At 27.7% G+C, this 17,458-nt stretch overlaps 1 protein-coding gene across 1 annotated transcript in view; it reads left to right on the top strand.

Annotated features, from left to right (window-relative positions):
- Positions 1-17,458, top strand: part of LOC111030654 (head-specific guanylate cyclase) — a 263,376-nt gene that overhangs the window by 112,503 nt on the left and 133,415 nt on the right. Inside the window, exon 6 of the mRNA XM_022310268.1 lies at positions 12,397-12,593. Within this exon, the coding sequence (XP_022165960.1) occupies positions 12,397-12,593 (197 nt within the window). The remainder of the gene's footprint in view (positions 1-12,396; positions 12,594-17,458) is intronic.

Raw genomic sequence — 17,458 nt, forward strand, 5'->3', positions numbered from 1 at the left:
TAATATTTTTTATATTATATAGGTGTTTATGGTTTTTTGGGTGGGGGAGGGTGTTTGTTTATTTAAGTCAACGCCTAAAGTCTATTTTATTTTATTTTATTTTCAACTCGTTTAGTAATTGTATGTACATGATTACGTATTATGTTTTACTGTATTTATTTTGGATTTTCATAGGATACTTTTGTTTATTCTCAGTAAACACCGATGGTCGTACACATGACAATAATTGTACTTACGAGTGCAAAAATTGAAACTTACAAATATCTAACATATTATATCAAAAATGCTATTTTACAAATGCAAGTTTTAAACTATCAATATTTATCAAAATAAATTATGTTTCTTTTTGTCTATTGTATTATTTAGATAAAATTATATTTAATTATCTATTATCAAATATCCTTTTAGGTATAAGTAGATAACCATTGGGTTATCTTTGTACAACACTTTACTCGTAACACCATCTATCATACTCATTTGACAGTGTTAAAAATCTGTGTTGTATATATTTGTTTTACATTTTCGTGGGTGAAAGTACACGTTAACTGGCTAAACCAATTTGCTAATGAAGTTATTACCCTTCAATCCTAAATACACTGATTAGCGAGCGTTGAATTTTATAATTAATAATTTTTCATAGGCAAAGTTAGGCAGTACATATATTTATTCTTTAAAGTTTGTTTATAAGACATACATCTATGTATTATATTGCAATACATAATTATTATCATATTTTTTTTGTTTATATTAAGAGATCATAAAATCATTAAATATATAACGATATTTTAACGTTCAATAAAAAAAAAAAAAATTAAATCACTTTGGAGTACATTACGTTCGTAAGGTACCTAATAAACAAAAAAAATAACATATATCTTTAATATAGACAAAGTTTGAAAAGTTTCTTTAAAAAGTAAATGAATTCACTTTTACGTTAATCTTGTTAAAAGGAACTAAATGGTTTCTCGTTCCTCGCTTAAAGAAGGAAACTAGTTCCTTTCGTCGTTCCCGAATGAAAAACCTTACTTGTTCCTCAATAATTAAAAAATAGTATTCATTTAATTATTGTAGTAATAACTAATAATATATTAGTTGACTAGATGGTTGTTTGTTTTAAAATGTTTCATTTGTTTAGTTCATACAAGTTAATACATATAAGATTGCCATGTTTAATATGTATAATAATAGGTTCAATTAAATAATAGCTCATTGCTCATATTATATTGGCTAAATCTCTAAAAATAAATTATATACATTTTGCTCTAAAAGTTATGAATAAAAAAAAAATAAATAAAATTGTCCACGTTCCTATAAACAATTATCCGAATTCCAATATGTTCCTTCACACGAAAAAATAACTACATTTCCTTTAAGTTCCTGAAAATTGAACAAATTAAAAAAATCATTAGAGCTAGTTTCTTTGAACTCGTTCCTCCCAGCACTGAATTAGCAAAGGATAATATTATATGAGTACTAAAAAATAGTTATTATTATCTTCTATTATCGAAATGCATTCAAACAATAAAAAAATAATCATTCTTTATTATAATATTACTAACTTATCAGATTATTAAATATAGTTAGTTATGAGCATATTTATACGCTAGGTACTCATAATACATAAATATAATACCTATAATACACACTTGTATAATATTCATCTGGTTATCTGTAAAATGACCACCTGTTCCTCCCCCCAAATATTTGTTATCTCACCGTAGGTGTTTCACACGCTTTTCTGCCAAGGTCTTCCGTGTGTTATTCGATAAACTGACCATTGTCGGCTAGTGTTGTAGTCGTATATAATGGACTTTTAATGCGGCTTACATATCTAATGTCCAACCCCTTCAGGTTGTGGGTTAGGGGTTGGAGAGGGCACGAATGAGGGCTTTTCGTTTATTACATTTTAACGTTCATCACACCTCCAACGTTCCTTACACAGTCGATTAAATTCCATTTTGTTTGTACTGTGACTTCAGGGCGGCGGTGACTGAGCCCGTAGTTATACATAAACGTATTCACCGTGACTGCTGCTGTTCTCTCATTATTTTTCACCGTGACGGAGAAATGTTGGGTTCTAAAGCACGGTTGTTAGTGATGCTGAAATTCAACAATATCCTTTAATTAAATCCAGCTACTCGACAAACGGGAAAGCTGCACCCCCTCAACAAAGTGACGGAGTACCAAATTTCTCCAAAGAATACCTCTCCGCCACTCACCCAAATAAATTATCTCCGACTGCAATATTATATTGTTATAAGAAAACTCGCAGTTTGTTGCCTCACACTTGTAATATTTTTTCCGGACATTTATACATTTCACCCGCCAAACGCGAAAATATTTTACGTGACCCGAATATGCCCGTATACGCCTGATCCTAAGCAAGTGCAATGGCCCCGATGACAGATTATCAATTGCATAGCTTTTTCGTTAAGGCATCTGCCCGTTAACATCGTTCTCCCGGAATAATATTTTAGTCTGTGCGCGTTCTCCTACAGCCATCCCTAAAAATAATATCTGGACAGAATGCTTCTGCGTTTAATATAAAAGTCATCAGTCATAAATACTCGTATCATAATGCATTATTTCAGAGAGCACTTTCGTAGACTCCAAATGATCAACAACGAACCATTTGAGGTTAAAGGATTTCTGAGCAATAAAAAGCGTAATGTGTGTCGTATTATGATCAGGCGCTGTGTAACATAAGCGCATTTTCTTCAAAATAAAAAAATAAAAGCATCCACCGACAACGCTCTGTTTGCCATTTTAGACTATATTTTTATTCCATAGTTGATGATGTAGTATTTTAGATTTTCTGTGTAATAATTAATATTTTATTTGACTTGAGTTATCTAAAAAGTTATATTAAAAAAGTAACAGACTTCGAAAAAAGTACATATTATTATAATATCAAAGGTTCGTGTATCATACGCATTTGAAGTTAATTATTTTTTTCCTAGTTGGTATTGCAATGGTCAACAATAATTTATGTTTTTATTTATACATTGAATAATTAAAGGATAAAATATATCACTATTTTATATTAAAATATTTTCTAGATATTAGTATATAGCAATTATTAAAATAATACATGAAAGAAAAAATGGGAAATAACTTTCAAAGTTTGGCTTTTATGCTTTTAATTTTTCTATTCTCGATCCAATAGTTGATTTTCAATAACTCTAAGGATATACCAAAAATACTTAAAAAGATACCATTTCGTTTCCAGAACTGTACAACATTATTATTATTATTATTATTATTATTATTTGCTTTATTTTTCTAATAATTCGTCAGCATAGAATAAGAATTTAGGTATGTAATATTTAACCATAGTAGGTACTTATGTGCTAAAATATTTTTTAATTTTTGTTACAATTTTCATTCGTATTCTTGAAATGTTTACGAAAATTTCTGTTGGAGTCGGCCTCTTTACAGATATTATGCTAATTAGAATAACCACTTTATGTTGCCAATTTAAAAACTTTTATAAAATAAAGCAATGCTGTTTTTTAATTTTTTTTAGTTGAATATCGATGAACATATCTCGTTTTTTTAATTTGTATGACATTTCACACAAACTTGTTACAGCTGACACAACACTTTCATGATTTAAACACTTAAAAATGTACAATAATCGATTTTAAAAATACTCTCAAAAACGTTCCAATAAATAAAAAAATTAAAGCAACTATATATAATTACGTGCAAACAAAACAATTAATGCTCTTATTAAGATTTGATTAGCATTGGATAATTCATAAGCAATTGTCTACAAATTTGTTTTGTGAGATAATTAATTTTGGTAGAGATTTTTTTCCCATAGGACGTGCCTCTTCAATACTGATTAAATATATTTCATGCAAACTAGTAGTATATAGTAATTGCTGTACCGTATAAATTACAAATCGTTTACGCGTTTGACATAGATCACTAAATCTGTAGCCGGTCATAGATACAGACACATTACAGAAGAACCTTATAATACTGTGATAAAAAAATATAAGCAGATATCATAGGTAATAGTAGAAAAATCACATTTTGTTTGACGCATTATACTTTTTAGGTAACGCAGTTGGTTTTACAACCTTACTACTGACATGCATCATCATTCAATTCTCTAATAAATATTATTTTTATTTTAACTACCGCCTTTGCGAGACGCATCATTGTTAAAAATAAGTTAAATAGAACTTAAAAAGAAGTTCGATAGTTTTAAATTAGTTCAGGTTTTTGGAAAACGTTCTTTGTTTTATTTAAAAAAAAAACATTATAAATTGAAACTCAAAACTTCCACGGGAATACATTTTAAAAAAAAAGGCAACAGTAGACGTATTTGTATAAAATCGAAACAACTTGTTTGAAATGTTTAATTATTATCACGAATTTATACTCATTCAGATAATTTATACTCTACTGATAAATTACATATGTTAGAGTAAAGTGTTTTATACATTATTACTTAAAAGAAGGAAAGTAACTTTATAATCTGTATAATATACGTAGATACTAGAAAAAATAATTAATTATAATTAAAACATTACCTACATCTAATGGTAATATGAGATCATCTCATATTTTAAGTATAATCTTAAAAATGCTAAATATTATTACTAAGGTAGGTAATAAAATACCACAAACTACAATAATAATATAATAATACACAATGTATCATATTATATTGCAACTATTCTGTTATTCGTATAACATCTCAACTACCTATGTATAGATCACGGTCCTAATGCATTTTCACTATCCTGCAATCATGTTGATTGTAGAGGCGGTTTTTTTTTTAGCTTAATCGTCACTTCCTGTCACATATTATTAAATTCCTTATGCTTTTGACCCATATTCTTCGACCGCGAGTTGAGATACGATTAGAGCCACCTTTACGATATTCGCAAAAGATTCCACCTGCTCTCATCTCGTAAAAATGAATGCCGAATTTCAATACTGATATTTTAAATGATATGCCATGTTAACCCCTTTTTTTATAGATATAATATTGGTGTGAGGGGGCACTACAATTCAATTTATCTTTGAAATAATGAGTATAATATAAACCCCTCCGATGAAAACTCTCGTCTACGCCACTGTGTTATGCTACTCTCAGACGATCACCATCATATAGATTATAGAGTTTATAACTATCAGCAGAAAAATAATATTGTAAGCGTTTATTTAATAATGTACATCAATATATTGTTATATTTTATATATTTTCAAAAATCCATAATTTACTCCATTATAGATTATATAATACGCCGCGTACCAATTCACCCCGATCTCCAAGGAAATAATAATATTACAGCGTGTGGACGACCTGCAGGAAATTAAACTGTTTGACCGTTATAAATTGTTTCAATAAGCTCATTGTATATTATTATTCTACGTTTAAAGCGAATATAAAACCTACCTACATAAATACCTACGCAGTAGTTCATAACATAAACTAACAAATAACGAGCAAAGATAAAACTACATGGTGTAGCACAAAAGTGTCAGACATTGGTTTTCAGTGAACATATTTATAATAATATGACTAGAAATAAATGTTTTTTCTACACAACCGCCTGGTTTTTAATATTCAAAAGATTAAACGGTTTAGTCATGGCAGCTATTCAATTATTATAAACTTTAAATTTGAAATCAATAGTTTAGTCCAGGTTTTTACAAGTACAATATCATTAAAAAATGAGAAACCAATGATTGTATGTTGTAGCCTTAAATATCAGGTAATAATGCTTAAATTATAAGATATCATTTCGTACTAAAATGTGTTCGTATACACTTGTATTCAGTGCACAGTTGTTATAATTTTACAATCTGATCTAGAATATTTGTGTAATTACATAATATTTTAATCTTAAGCACAAATAAAATGAACTTAATTATAGTTGGATTTTAAATAAAATAACTTAAATAGTGGTTTTACTCTAAAAAAGATTTTATAAGTAAATTCAATTGTGAAAATAAGTATTATTTTCATCATAAAACTACCTACTAAAGAGGAAATTATAAAAAATAACAAAATGTTATGACGTATTTTTATCTGAGTAACACATCGTATTTAATACTTAAATACATTATTTTATGCTCAGTGTTTAAAATTTAAATATTCTAAATAGAAAAAAAAAATGTATTTGACATCTGCAATGAATGTTTTAAAATAATTTGTTCATAAAAAGCATAAGACAAGTAATACTGTGAATTATATAATGGTATTGTAAAAAAGTTGTTTGAAGTTTAAACTATTGTTTATATTATATTATTAATTACAATCTTAGACATAATTTATATTACATTTTTTAAGATGAAACGTGTCTGTTTTTGTTTAATTAAGGACGTGAATTCTTCTTATAATCATATCATCGTCATTATACGCTCAAAGTAAACATCAAATATTATATTTTATCATAGTAAATGATTAAAAATAATTTAGAGTATTTATTTAAATCCGTCAGGAATTCTTTACCTTGAAGGAGCGCTCATTTGTTAAATAATTATAAAACAATGTCGGTGAAAGAAATTATTTTTAGATATAATAATAATAAGCTGTTTGATGATTTATAATTAACGCGAAAACGAGAACATACCTACCTAAATTAACGCCTGTGTAAAATTCAATTTTCTACGATTTTACGTTTGATGCGACATCGGTTAATACGTAATACTATTATCTTTATATTATTTTTGAAGAGTCTGTCGTCTATACATAGGCATAATAGGATTATAACATAACACACAGCGTGCCATAGGTACTTACTACAATACACAGTATGCACATCATTACATCATATTACAATACGCCATCAAAGGTTTCAAAGTTACAGAAAATAATATCGTATGTGTTTTTCAAAAACATAACAATAATAATACGGACGAGCGTGCATATAATAATAGTAATAATAATAATAATATTATAACAACATGAAACGTTGCGGATCGGTCTCTTTACTTTATTTTCCTGACCGGTTGCTTCCACTAGAGTCGATATAATATTATTATTATGGTTGAAGAACATCAACAATTTGTTCTTGAGGATTTCCGATGGAGACTCGCACAAAAGTATTTGATTCACGGGCGTGCAGTATGTATAATAAATTACACAAGCGACACACACCTATAATAATAATAATGATAATAATAATATTGTACACGAGTAATACCGACTTATATACCCCGATTTGGCTTGCTTCGCGCTTACTCTCTCCCCCCTGGCCTTCCAAAAACCTCCACTCAATCCACCATCTACCTTATACATTGAATACATTTTTTTTAGTACTAGACAGGCCATCAAGGCCTTTTGCACGCTTCCGCCAAGCTTCTATATCCATTCGGATATCCGGCAGTTTCTATTGATGCTTGACATCTGAAATATCTTACCCTTTCCAACCTCCGTCGCTGGTTGGGACCTTCTCCTTGGGTTTATTTTTACGGATTTCTCAGTATAATACGTTTCGTATAAGTCTTCGATCAGCCCGAGCCCGAGACATGATATTTGCCTGCCCACTCTAATCATTTCACCTTTAATGAAATTATAATACTTAATTTGTTCTACGACCTTTCCGGTTCATTTTTTTTTGTCTCTTAAATTTTCCTATTGATTTTACACAGGTCTGTGTTTTTCATTGTTTTTCATTTTCCACGGAACATTTCTTTTGTGTGTATATTATATAAGTCATTAAAACTTCTTTTCCATAAATACATATAGTAAGGACCTTGTCCTACTCCCATATCATATTTCTATGGCTTACAAATAGCAAATTTCGTAGTTCATCTTTTGTAGTTTTCAACAATAACCTTTAATTAATCATTTTGTTCATTACAAAATAGAACCTGATTACAGCAGCATGTATTCTTAATTGTATTTCGTTATGCATGTTTTAATTCCGCTGTTAATATTGACTATTAAGACGTACTTTAAATTATCCACTCACCCAAAGGAGTACTAATTGTCTGTTTTATCCATCGCCTTGCCATTACTACGTATTTGGGTATTGTTTGTTTGTCCATAATGAGGCTCGTTATGCAATCAGTTAATTTCTCGTTAATTTCTCTGTAGTATTTATATATTCGTTTTTCGATGTATCTCAATATCATCATTATATTGTATGAATATATTATATTATATAAATATTATATCATTTGAATTATTAATTTAATTCTATTAATATCAACCAGATTTTTTGATATATCTCTGATTATTTTTTAGAAAACTAGGTTAAATAGTATATGAGACAACTAATTTCCCTGTTTTAGCCCAAACTTCAATTCAAATAACTCTTCCTTCGGAAGTTGACTTAAGTGTATAAGTTGTTCATTTAAATTATTTCAAAAAGTAAAATATTTGTGGCAGCATAACTTTTTTACATTTACCAACTCATATATTTTATTTTATGATATCTTATAAATTGAAAAATGTATATATAGGTAAGTAAAAGGTTACCTGAAAATGTCAATAATTTGCACAATATTTGAAAAATAATTTATTAAGTCTCTCTGTGTTGGTAGCTATGTGTATAGAGTTAATAGTATGTTATAGTTCACTTTTTGCGATAAACAAGGTCAATGTGCGAAGGGAAGATGTGTAGGTTAAGATACGGCAAAGTACGCAGGAGATTTAGAAGGGACTTTCAAGATAGATTAAATTAGTATGTATATTCATTTTATATTTATGATTCTAGTTAAAGTATTTTTTGATTCACTTAATCTGACACATTTTTTGTTTTTATGTTTTGTAATAAATTATTATTATTATAGTTAGATTTATGCCTCATTCAACAGTCAGCAATCTACAGAGCTAATATTTTCGTAGATATCCTAAAATCCAAAATATTGATTTCCATAAATTATTTAAATATTTTTTGTTATTTGTATAGCTGGAAGAGTATTGCAGTTGTTCCCATACTTAGTTGGGAGGCGTATTCAATTGATAAACACTCGCGATGAGACACTATCTGTGTATAGTATTAGTATATAAATAAATAAAATAAAAATAATGGAATATTTAACATTCATATTAATACTATTTGTTCAATTTACTTATACTCGTATTTCGCAAGACTGTAAAAAAAAATAGTAATATCGTTCTTGTCAATAATCAACAAAATAATTATAATCATGCAGCGTGTTATGGTTTAATATAATAATTTTGATCTGCCTGGACGGTGGCTGTTTCGTTAAAACTGCAGCTAGGATCGCGCGCAGCTCCGTTGGAAACAATTTTTATGGTACACTTCTTTCACTAATGGGAATTAAAACCCATAGCGGTGTTTGAATTTATTTATTTAGCACTTTATATACTGCTGCGCTGTACACATATGTACTATATATTAAAACGTAATGTGGAATGTCCCACAAGCTACTATTATACTGACACGCTGTCTATCTGCATGCCGTATCCATTGTTTTTTTTTCACCATTTCAAAAGTTATTTTTTTTTTTTTTGCCTACCATTATGATATATTTCGCAAAAAAAACACACCACATTCTATACAAATAGTGAACGCTTAAAAATATATATGAATTTTTCTGAGAGAAAAAACAATCGTTGTTAGGAAATACGTACAGACACATACCCATACCCACACAAATGTATCAAACGACCAGAGCATATTATAGTGTATTTTCTTTCGATTTCTGACTTGTAGTCAAGAGTGTACTTGTACTCTATTTTATGTAACCTGGATAATTATAAATTCAACGTATATTATTTAGAAAAACAAATATACTGATTGATTTTTAGTGTTCAAGTTTTCATTTAAAAAAGTATAAATGTATGCATTGAAACTATAACTGAACAATACAATTACGTCTTCAATTGTAATTAATTTATATTACGTTAGTAATAATAGAGGTACCTACATAAAAATGTTAGTCAAAATATGTAGGTAATGATTAGTATTATTTCATTATTATTTTTTAAATTTTAAATCGTATTGTATTAGATCACAATTTAATGACTTATTCATTATTTGATGAACAAAATGTACTTATAAGGCGTAAGTTTTTTTATTTCCTCCAAAACCTATAAAAAGTTTTAGCAAAAACCCAAGAAAAAATAATAGCTATTAATTCGAAAATTTTAAGATTTATGTTAATAGTCTGTTTGCAGATATTTGCTACTTATATTTAAGTTATGATACTCAAAGTATGAGACTTTTTTGTTCTAACGTATTTATTTTGTTTTCGATTTAACTGAAGAAAAAGTAAAATATATTGCAGTGTTCTTCTACCGGGGTTTTAATACTACGTCAGTCGAAACCCTAAAGCTCTATCAGTTGGTTTAAGTTAATTCAAATTTTAATTTCAAACAATACATAATATCGAAAATAAATATTTAGTTTAAACTTATTAAATGTATCGTTTTTTTAAATTTTTCATATGGATTTAGGTATTAATATATTTGTTGAATAAAAATATATGAAACATAAAATATAAAGCTTAAAATCGAAACTAATTGAATAATATAGCCTGCTGCAGAACCTACCTTTATCGTATTTTAATTATTTATACATTTTTTGTATAGGTAATTTAATTCAGAATTTAAAATATTTAAATCAACACTATTATAGCCTACAAGTCATTTTATTGACGATTCAAAAACAGATAAGAACTCAGTACGATTCCAACGAATTTTACATTATTTGAGCATCATATAATGTGTAATAGAACTATGTATTACATTAGTGTTAACAATATTCAATACAATAATGCCAACATTTTAAGGATTTTTGTTCAGTGAAACTCCGAAAAATTGATACACCGAACATAAAATTGTAGGCTGTTTCAGTGTATACATATTACTATAGAAGTATCTATACATAATATTATTATGTTCTTTGTTTTTGGCTTTTACACATTCCTGTGCGCTGTTTTACAATTGCCAATTAAAAATATATCAACATATTTGGTAGACATACTCCCGTTTTAAAATTATTTATTCATCGGGGTTGAATTAATTTAATTCAAACCGTTCTGTTTTTTTTCTTATGTTTACGTTCAGATCGATTTTAGTTCCATTCTGAATGTCCGTGAACATTGTTTCTATTCCATAAAACGTATCCCCATTTCGAACAACGCATTCAATTATCACCCAAAGAGACGCTTTCTGCTAAGCTCCAAGAAAATTCTTATTCTCCAGAAACCGTCATCCCCTTAGCTTTAGACGCATATAAACTAACGTGGTAGCCATTTTATGACCCAAGGCTTCGAATGGCATTCTCTACGGGTGCAAACAATTTGCTAGACAATCCAAAAGTGCTTTGTTGTATATCATCGTAATGGTTGATAACCACTCTAGGGAAAAATCATATTAGATTATTCACCGTTTGAAACATTGGAAACGTTTCGCGTTACCATAACTGTTGTACTTACATTTTTTTTTTTTGTAAAAACTTCATAATATTCAGTTCAGAAGAAAAGCTATCGAGTTACTGCAATAATTGCTATCATAAACTTATCGTCCAGCGGTATATCGACTGATGTCTCCACGATTATCATCTCGCAGAAGATAACATTTATATAAATTCAGAGCATTTGTAAATATTTTTGTTAGAAGAGAAATTTCAAATAAAATGGTGTTTACCTTAACTATTTCCATATAGCATATAATTTTATTTGTATATGTGTAGTAGGTACTTACCAATATTTCATGGTATAATATATTAATATGTAATACCATAATACACTACTAAATATTTTTTCTCATCAAATAATTTATTATAAATAGGTACATGATCCTGTATATGTAATATCCAAACTTATTGACAGCAAAACACTAAAATTATTTGATAGAGAAAAAAATTAATTAATAATTTAATCCTTCCATACACTGGACAATATAATAAAATAATAATTATTATTATTGTTAAATTTAATTAATGATTTCTTAAATAAATTTTAATTTTATAGGAAACACTTTATATTATTATAAAAGTGATAGAAATAGTTCTCCACAAAGTTATGTAATATATTATAATTTATAATATTACTTAAAAAATGATAATCCATGGATGAACATTTTCGGAGCACTAAATATTATTAAAATTTAAAATAAACCATGTTTGCACAGAAAAAATAGTGTGTAAAAAAATAATGCTTATACGATTCGTTTAGCGCCAAAGTAATGAAAGTATTCAAAATGAAATACAATTTTATCAGAAAGTTTTTGAAAATATTTCGAAGCAATATAATTTAACTCGTTCATGGCAAGTATAGTACTAGTCATGTTTAAATTTATCTTCGTAATATATAATATAATAGGTTTGACACCTCATAACATTTTCATAAGCACTTAACTTTTCAATTAATATATTCATCGCATTTATAACTATAATACCAAACTATTTATTATTTAATGTACTTACTCATTGGTGTCTTATATCATTACAGGAGGCCAGCTCTGATTTAACGTGCCGGCCAGGCGATGAGCCAGGTGTGTTAGACTTGACCCTTCGGACAAGTAGACCAGATGGAAAGCGTGTGGCCTACCTGTTGACTGGTACACTATCCGGTGTGGCAACCAGGTTCTACGGGTCACGACCAGATATCCGACTTGGCACACATCCAAGTGACCCATCATTGTATAGGTAAGTCACATTGTACTGAATAAAAGTTCATGAAGCAAGTTTACAATATTTGAAAGTTAACGCATAGATTATGTTATAATTCATTAAATGGTTTATCAATTACTAATTTAAACATTATATTATTTTAAACTTAAATATAGCCATCTGTGGCTATCGTCATTTTGTAGTTGTGTTATGTTTGGTCAAGAAACACGTGAATGTGTATATGTGGGCGAGGATTCGTCACTAAAACCTCGGGTGGTAACCCATCCAGAAGTTAGTGAAGGCTGACAATGTTTGTCCGCAGCACACATTAGGGACTGAGGCGCCAACCACCACCCATTTTTTATTTAGTATTTTCATTCAACCAGAAAATCAATTATTTGTTCCATAAAATATTTTTTTCATAAATCATAATAATTTTATCTTTGTCTGAATTGTAGTGTTCCAATTATTTGACATTAGAAAATTGTTACGAATATCGTAGTAATTGTATTCTACTATAGGTATTCACAAATGTATTTTAATAAGTATAAATATAACATAATAATAGCTTTTTTAGTTTAGAACTAGGTTTAGTATTCGAAAATAATGATTGCATAAAAGCGATTTGATTTTTTTGTTTATCATGAAAAAAATGCTTAAAAATATAAGCTACATTAAGTTCACAAATATAATATAATATTTAAAATTAAGTTTTCAAAAACTTTAGTGAAATATTATTACCTAGGTACTCAATTCTGTGATTAAAATTACGAAACACGTCTTTAATAAATGATAATATAGACAATTTAAGCTGTCGTAAATTAGTTATTTTTATTAACAAGTGCAGCGCATTTAATTAAATTTGAAAGGTTTTTTTTTTTATATCTTTTTGATACGATTTTGTTTCACACATTTAAGCATTCATTGACTTGTACATCGATAGGAAGTTTCAATCGTTTGGACTAAAAATAAGAATAAAATGCTTGAAAAGATTCCAAGATAATATAATATAATATATGTACCATTGTACCTAATAATATATACTAGATTAGAGGTTTTTGAAACACATATTATTCCATAATATTAACAAAACCATAGTTAAATGTAGTAAGAGCAAGCTGCGAATAATCTATTATTTCCATTTAACCTTGTACATGCAATTATGATAGTTTTTTTTTTTTTACTCCCAATTACCATTCCCGAGGGTTGGTCCACTTCGCCATAAATTATTAACACAAAAAGCATTATCAAACTCGCAGTACATTATTATTATATTTTTTGTCAAAAATTGAAATTGGAGATATGGAATTTCAATAAACACAAACACCAATAAGAGAAATTATCGAATTTTAATGTTAAATCACGTTTACAAACAAATGATGGGGTTAGCGTTGAAAAAAATAGAACACAATTATTATATTATTATGTAAATATGTGACATACATTTTCAAATTAAAGTACACCAAACTTTTGAAGTATTTACCATGTTTTATTCATGCTTGACTCTGCGGGATGAGTTTCAGTAAGTCTTAGATTATTGATTATACAGTTGTATATAATAATATAGTATATTATTATTTAGGTGCATTTATTGCCCGACACTTTTTGAATAGTGCAAAAAAACAGGAAGTGTTAGAATTCATACTAAATAGTTGGTCGAAATTTTCTAAAATTGTTCAATGATATTATATTATATTCGGAGGATCTCTGGAGTCACTTTTTGCTAGAGGTGTTAATTTGATTTAATGGCGTTTCTATTATACCATCGGAAATAACTGAAATCCGAGATACTGTTCGTCGCCTAGTTGCTATTGTTAATTAATATTTTTAACTAAAACTTTGTTCCTATTATGTTCCATTCAAATTAGAACATCTATTTGTGTGTATATATATAATATACTCCAAAAAAGAAATGTCATTTATTTTGTCGTAACATAAATAATAATAATTATGTTTTTATTCTGAATACACATTTTGTGTTTCTTACTGATTTTTGTAAGATTTTCGTTGTCACTGTTATCTATAGGTTACTTTTATTGATTAATATTTACTTATAAACAAAATCATATTTTTGGTTCATAGATTTACCTTGTAGAAGGAAATATTGAAAAGCGTAAGTTGGTTTTAGAAATTAATACATTTTTACTCATTTATAAGTTCATAAATAGTGACACAAAAATTAAAATAAACACAGTTTAACTAAAACAGTGCACTAGATGCTAAGATTTTAGGCTACAGATCGATACATAATATTAAAATATTTAATTGTTTTAATAAACGTCGAGTATATTACAGGCTACATGTTGATATAACTAAAAGCAATTAAGCATGATTATTGGTTATTTATGATTAAGATTTAAAATACATATTTCTATCTGAGTTGAATAATTTAATTTATATAATGTAGGTACGTGGATAAAAAGGATGTGCTAAAATGCTAAATAGATTTTTTTCTCTAAATGTGGTGACAAAAAAAAATAATACATTTTGAAATATTATCTTCGACAGTATAAATGTATACCAATATAATTTTGAACAAAAATTATTTCAACTGTCGTACATAGTCAGACCTTTTTTATCTTAAAATACCAAAAATGTTGTGTTAGGAAGGCATGTTTTTATATAATAATATACACACACATGGCCTATACAAACCTCGTAAATCATTTTAAATATGTAATTCCTAGAATATTCATATATTTTCAACACGTGATGGTGATAAGAAAATGAATAACGAGACAACATTTAGAATAATAACGGTGACTTTAGTAATACTGGAATAAATTATGTGACACGTAACAAATCCTATACATTCTATTAGAACATTATATTTTGCTGCTCCGTGTTTTTGATGGTTATAATTTAAAATCATTCAATAACTAATTTTTCTGAATATTGTATTACCACAGATTATATTATTATATTATATTATTATTATATTATAGTTTAATTAATCTGTGGTATTACCTATAGTAAGTATAATAATTATAATGAAATGCGCTGTCTCAAATAACGACAATTTAAAAATAATAATTGTGTGTAATTTTAAATAAACGGCAATGTATAGTTATAGTTATTATCAATTCAACTCAAACTAGTACACTTCTCGTCCATATCCGTTCCGTTATATCAATGTAATAATTAATTTGTCATAAATATGTAATATGATTCCATTTTGTACCTACCTATGTTCTATAGTGTTTTAATTATTCAGTTTTGCGGTAGTGATATGATAATATTTTCAATGTGATCATAGACATTGACTATAAATTATTATTCAACCACTGAATACAAATTTAAATAAAAATTGTGTAACAATAATATACGAGTGAAAATTCATAAATTAATTAAAATTATAATCAAATAACTTTTTTTTCTCATATCAAACGTAATTGTATTACTTATTAGGTTACATGATATCATACAAACTACGAAAATATATAATTTAACCATATTCATATATTGGTATAATATTATATTACAATAATCTGGGTACTGATTTCCCGATTCATACATTTGATATTAAATTGAGTTCCATAATATCAAACGACAACGTACAAATTGTTTACGAAATCATATAGGTTTGTGCTTATTATTTATTTCATTTTTTGGGTTACGTATATGAATTCTGAAAACGAACGGGATAAATAAGAACGAATTTTCCCAAGAATTTTCCCAGGATTTTCTATAATTTGAAAAAAAAATAAAAATACTACGAATGAAGTATGGAAATGCATTTATGTATGGGAGCACGTCCAAAACTTTCGGTTGGTGCACAATAAACTTCACGAGATTCATTATTCTACAGGCCCATTAGATGTCCCCTCCCGCTAACGTGTCGGTATTATAAATGCATTTTCAGATTCATCAACGTCACAAAAACAGCGGACTTTGAAAGCCAAAACCTCCCGTTTTCCCGATTTTGGCCCACCAACCTACACCCCAAAAACTAGGTCATCGTTATAAATTGTAAAACGTTTAGAGCTGTCATTGGTCAACTGGTCAGCAGATAACATTTCACAATCTTTTTGTGCATAATAATATAATAATAATCCGATATAGACAAAAACTTTTTTTTTTGTTCGCGACGTGCTCAAGATAAATAACGACTATTATATATATAAAACACATTGTGACGAAATCACATTGTTATTATCTTAAAAAAATATATATTTACAAACTTGGTACATTTTTTCTATTATTTTAAATTATGTACAATACATATTATTGTTCTACTCTCTACCAAACATTGACGTTATCGAGTTTCCGATTCATTGTAATATTATATCGAATACTGTCATGCTAATATAATATATTAAACATAAGTCACAATTGCTTCATTTTTTTTTCTTCAATTATTTAAACTTGAACTTGGTTTTTTGTTAATACTTCAGTTAATTAACTTTTACTCAGATTAAATAAATAATAGATAATATGAAATACATGATAATGTATCCTCTTAATAATTTTTGTATTTTAAATTTTCTAACCTAACGTCAGAATCAACTGGTTTTGATATTTAATGGTGTGTATAAGAAAATATATTCTAAAATTATATACCATCATGGGTCTGAGAAGCGAACATAGGATTAAGACATTTAACGCCATTTCGAAAATATCATAATTTAAATGGTAAATATTTTCCATTGTTTTCTGAGACATAATACCATTCTATAACAATACATCAAATAACGAATTCCTACCCAATTAATTTAACATTTATGTAACTTACTCAAAAGCAATAACTTACTAAACGGACTAATATTCATACAAATTAAGACATATTTGCTGCATTTATAATTCAGTTATTCATACTATTTGCGTATCTGATTGAATTGGAAGCCTCGTGTCTAACAAACGAAAAATATTCGTTTTTAGTTCATATAATATATGTATATATA

The sequence above is a fragment of the Myzus persicae genome, unplaced genomic scaffold, assembly GCF_001856785.1.
Source record: "Myzus persicae strain clone G006 unplaced genomic scaffold, MPER_G0061.0, whole genome shotgun sequence".
Classification (NCBI taxonomy): Eukaryota; Metazoa; Arthropoda; class Insecta; order Hemiptera; family Aphididae; genus Myzus; species Myzus persicae.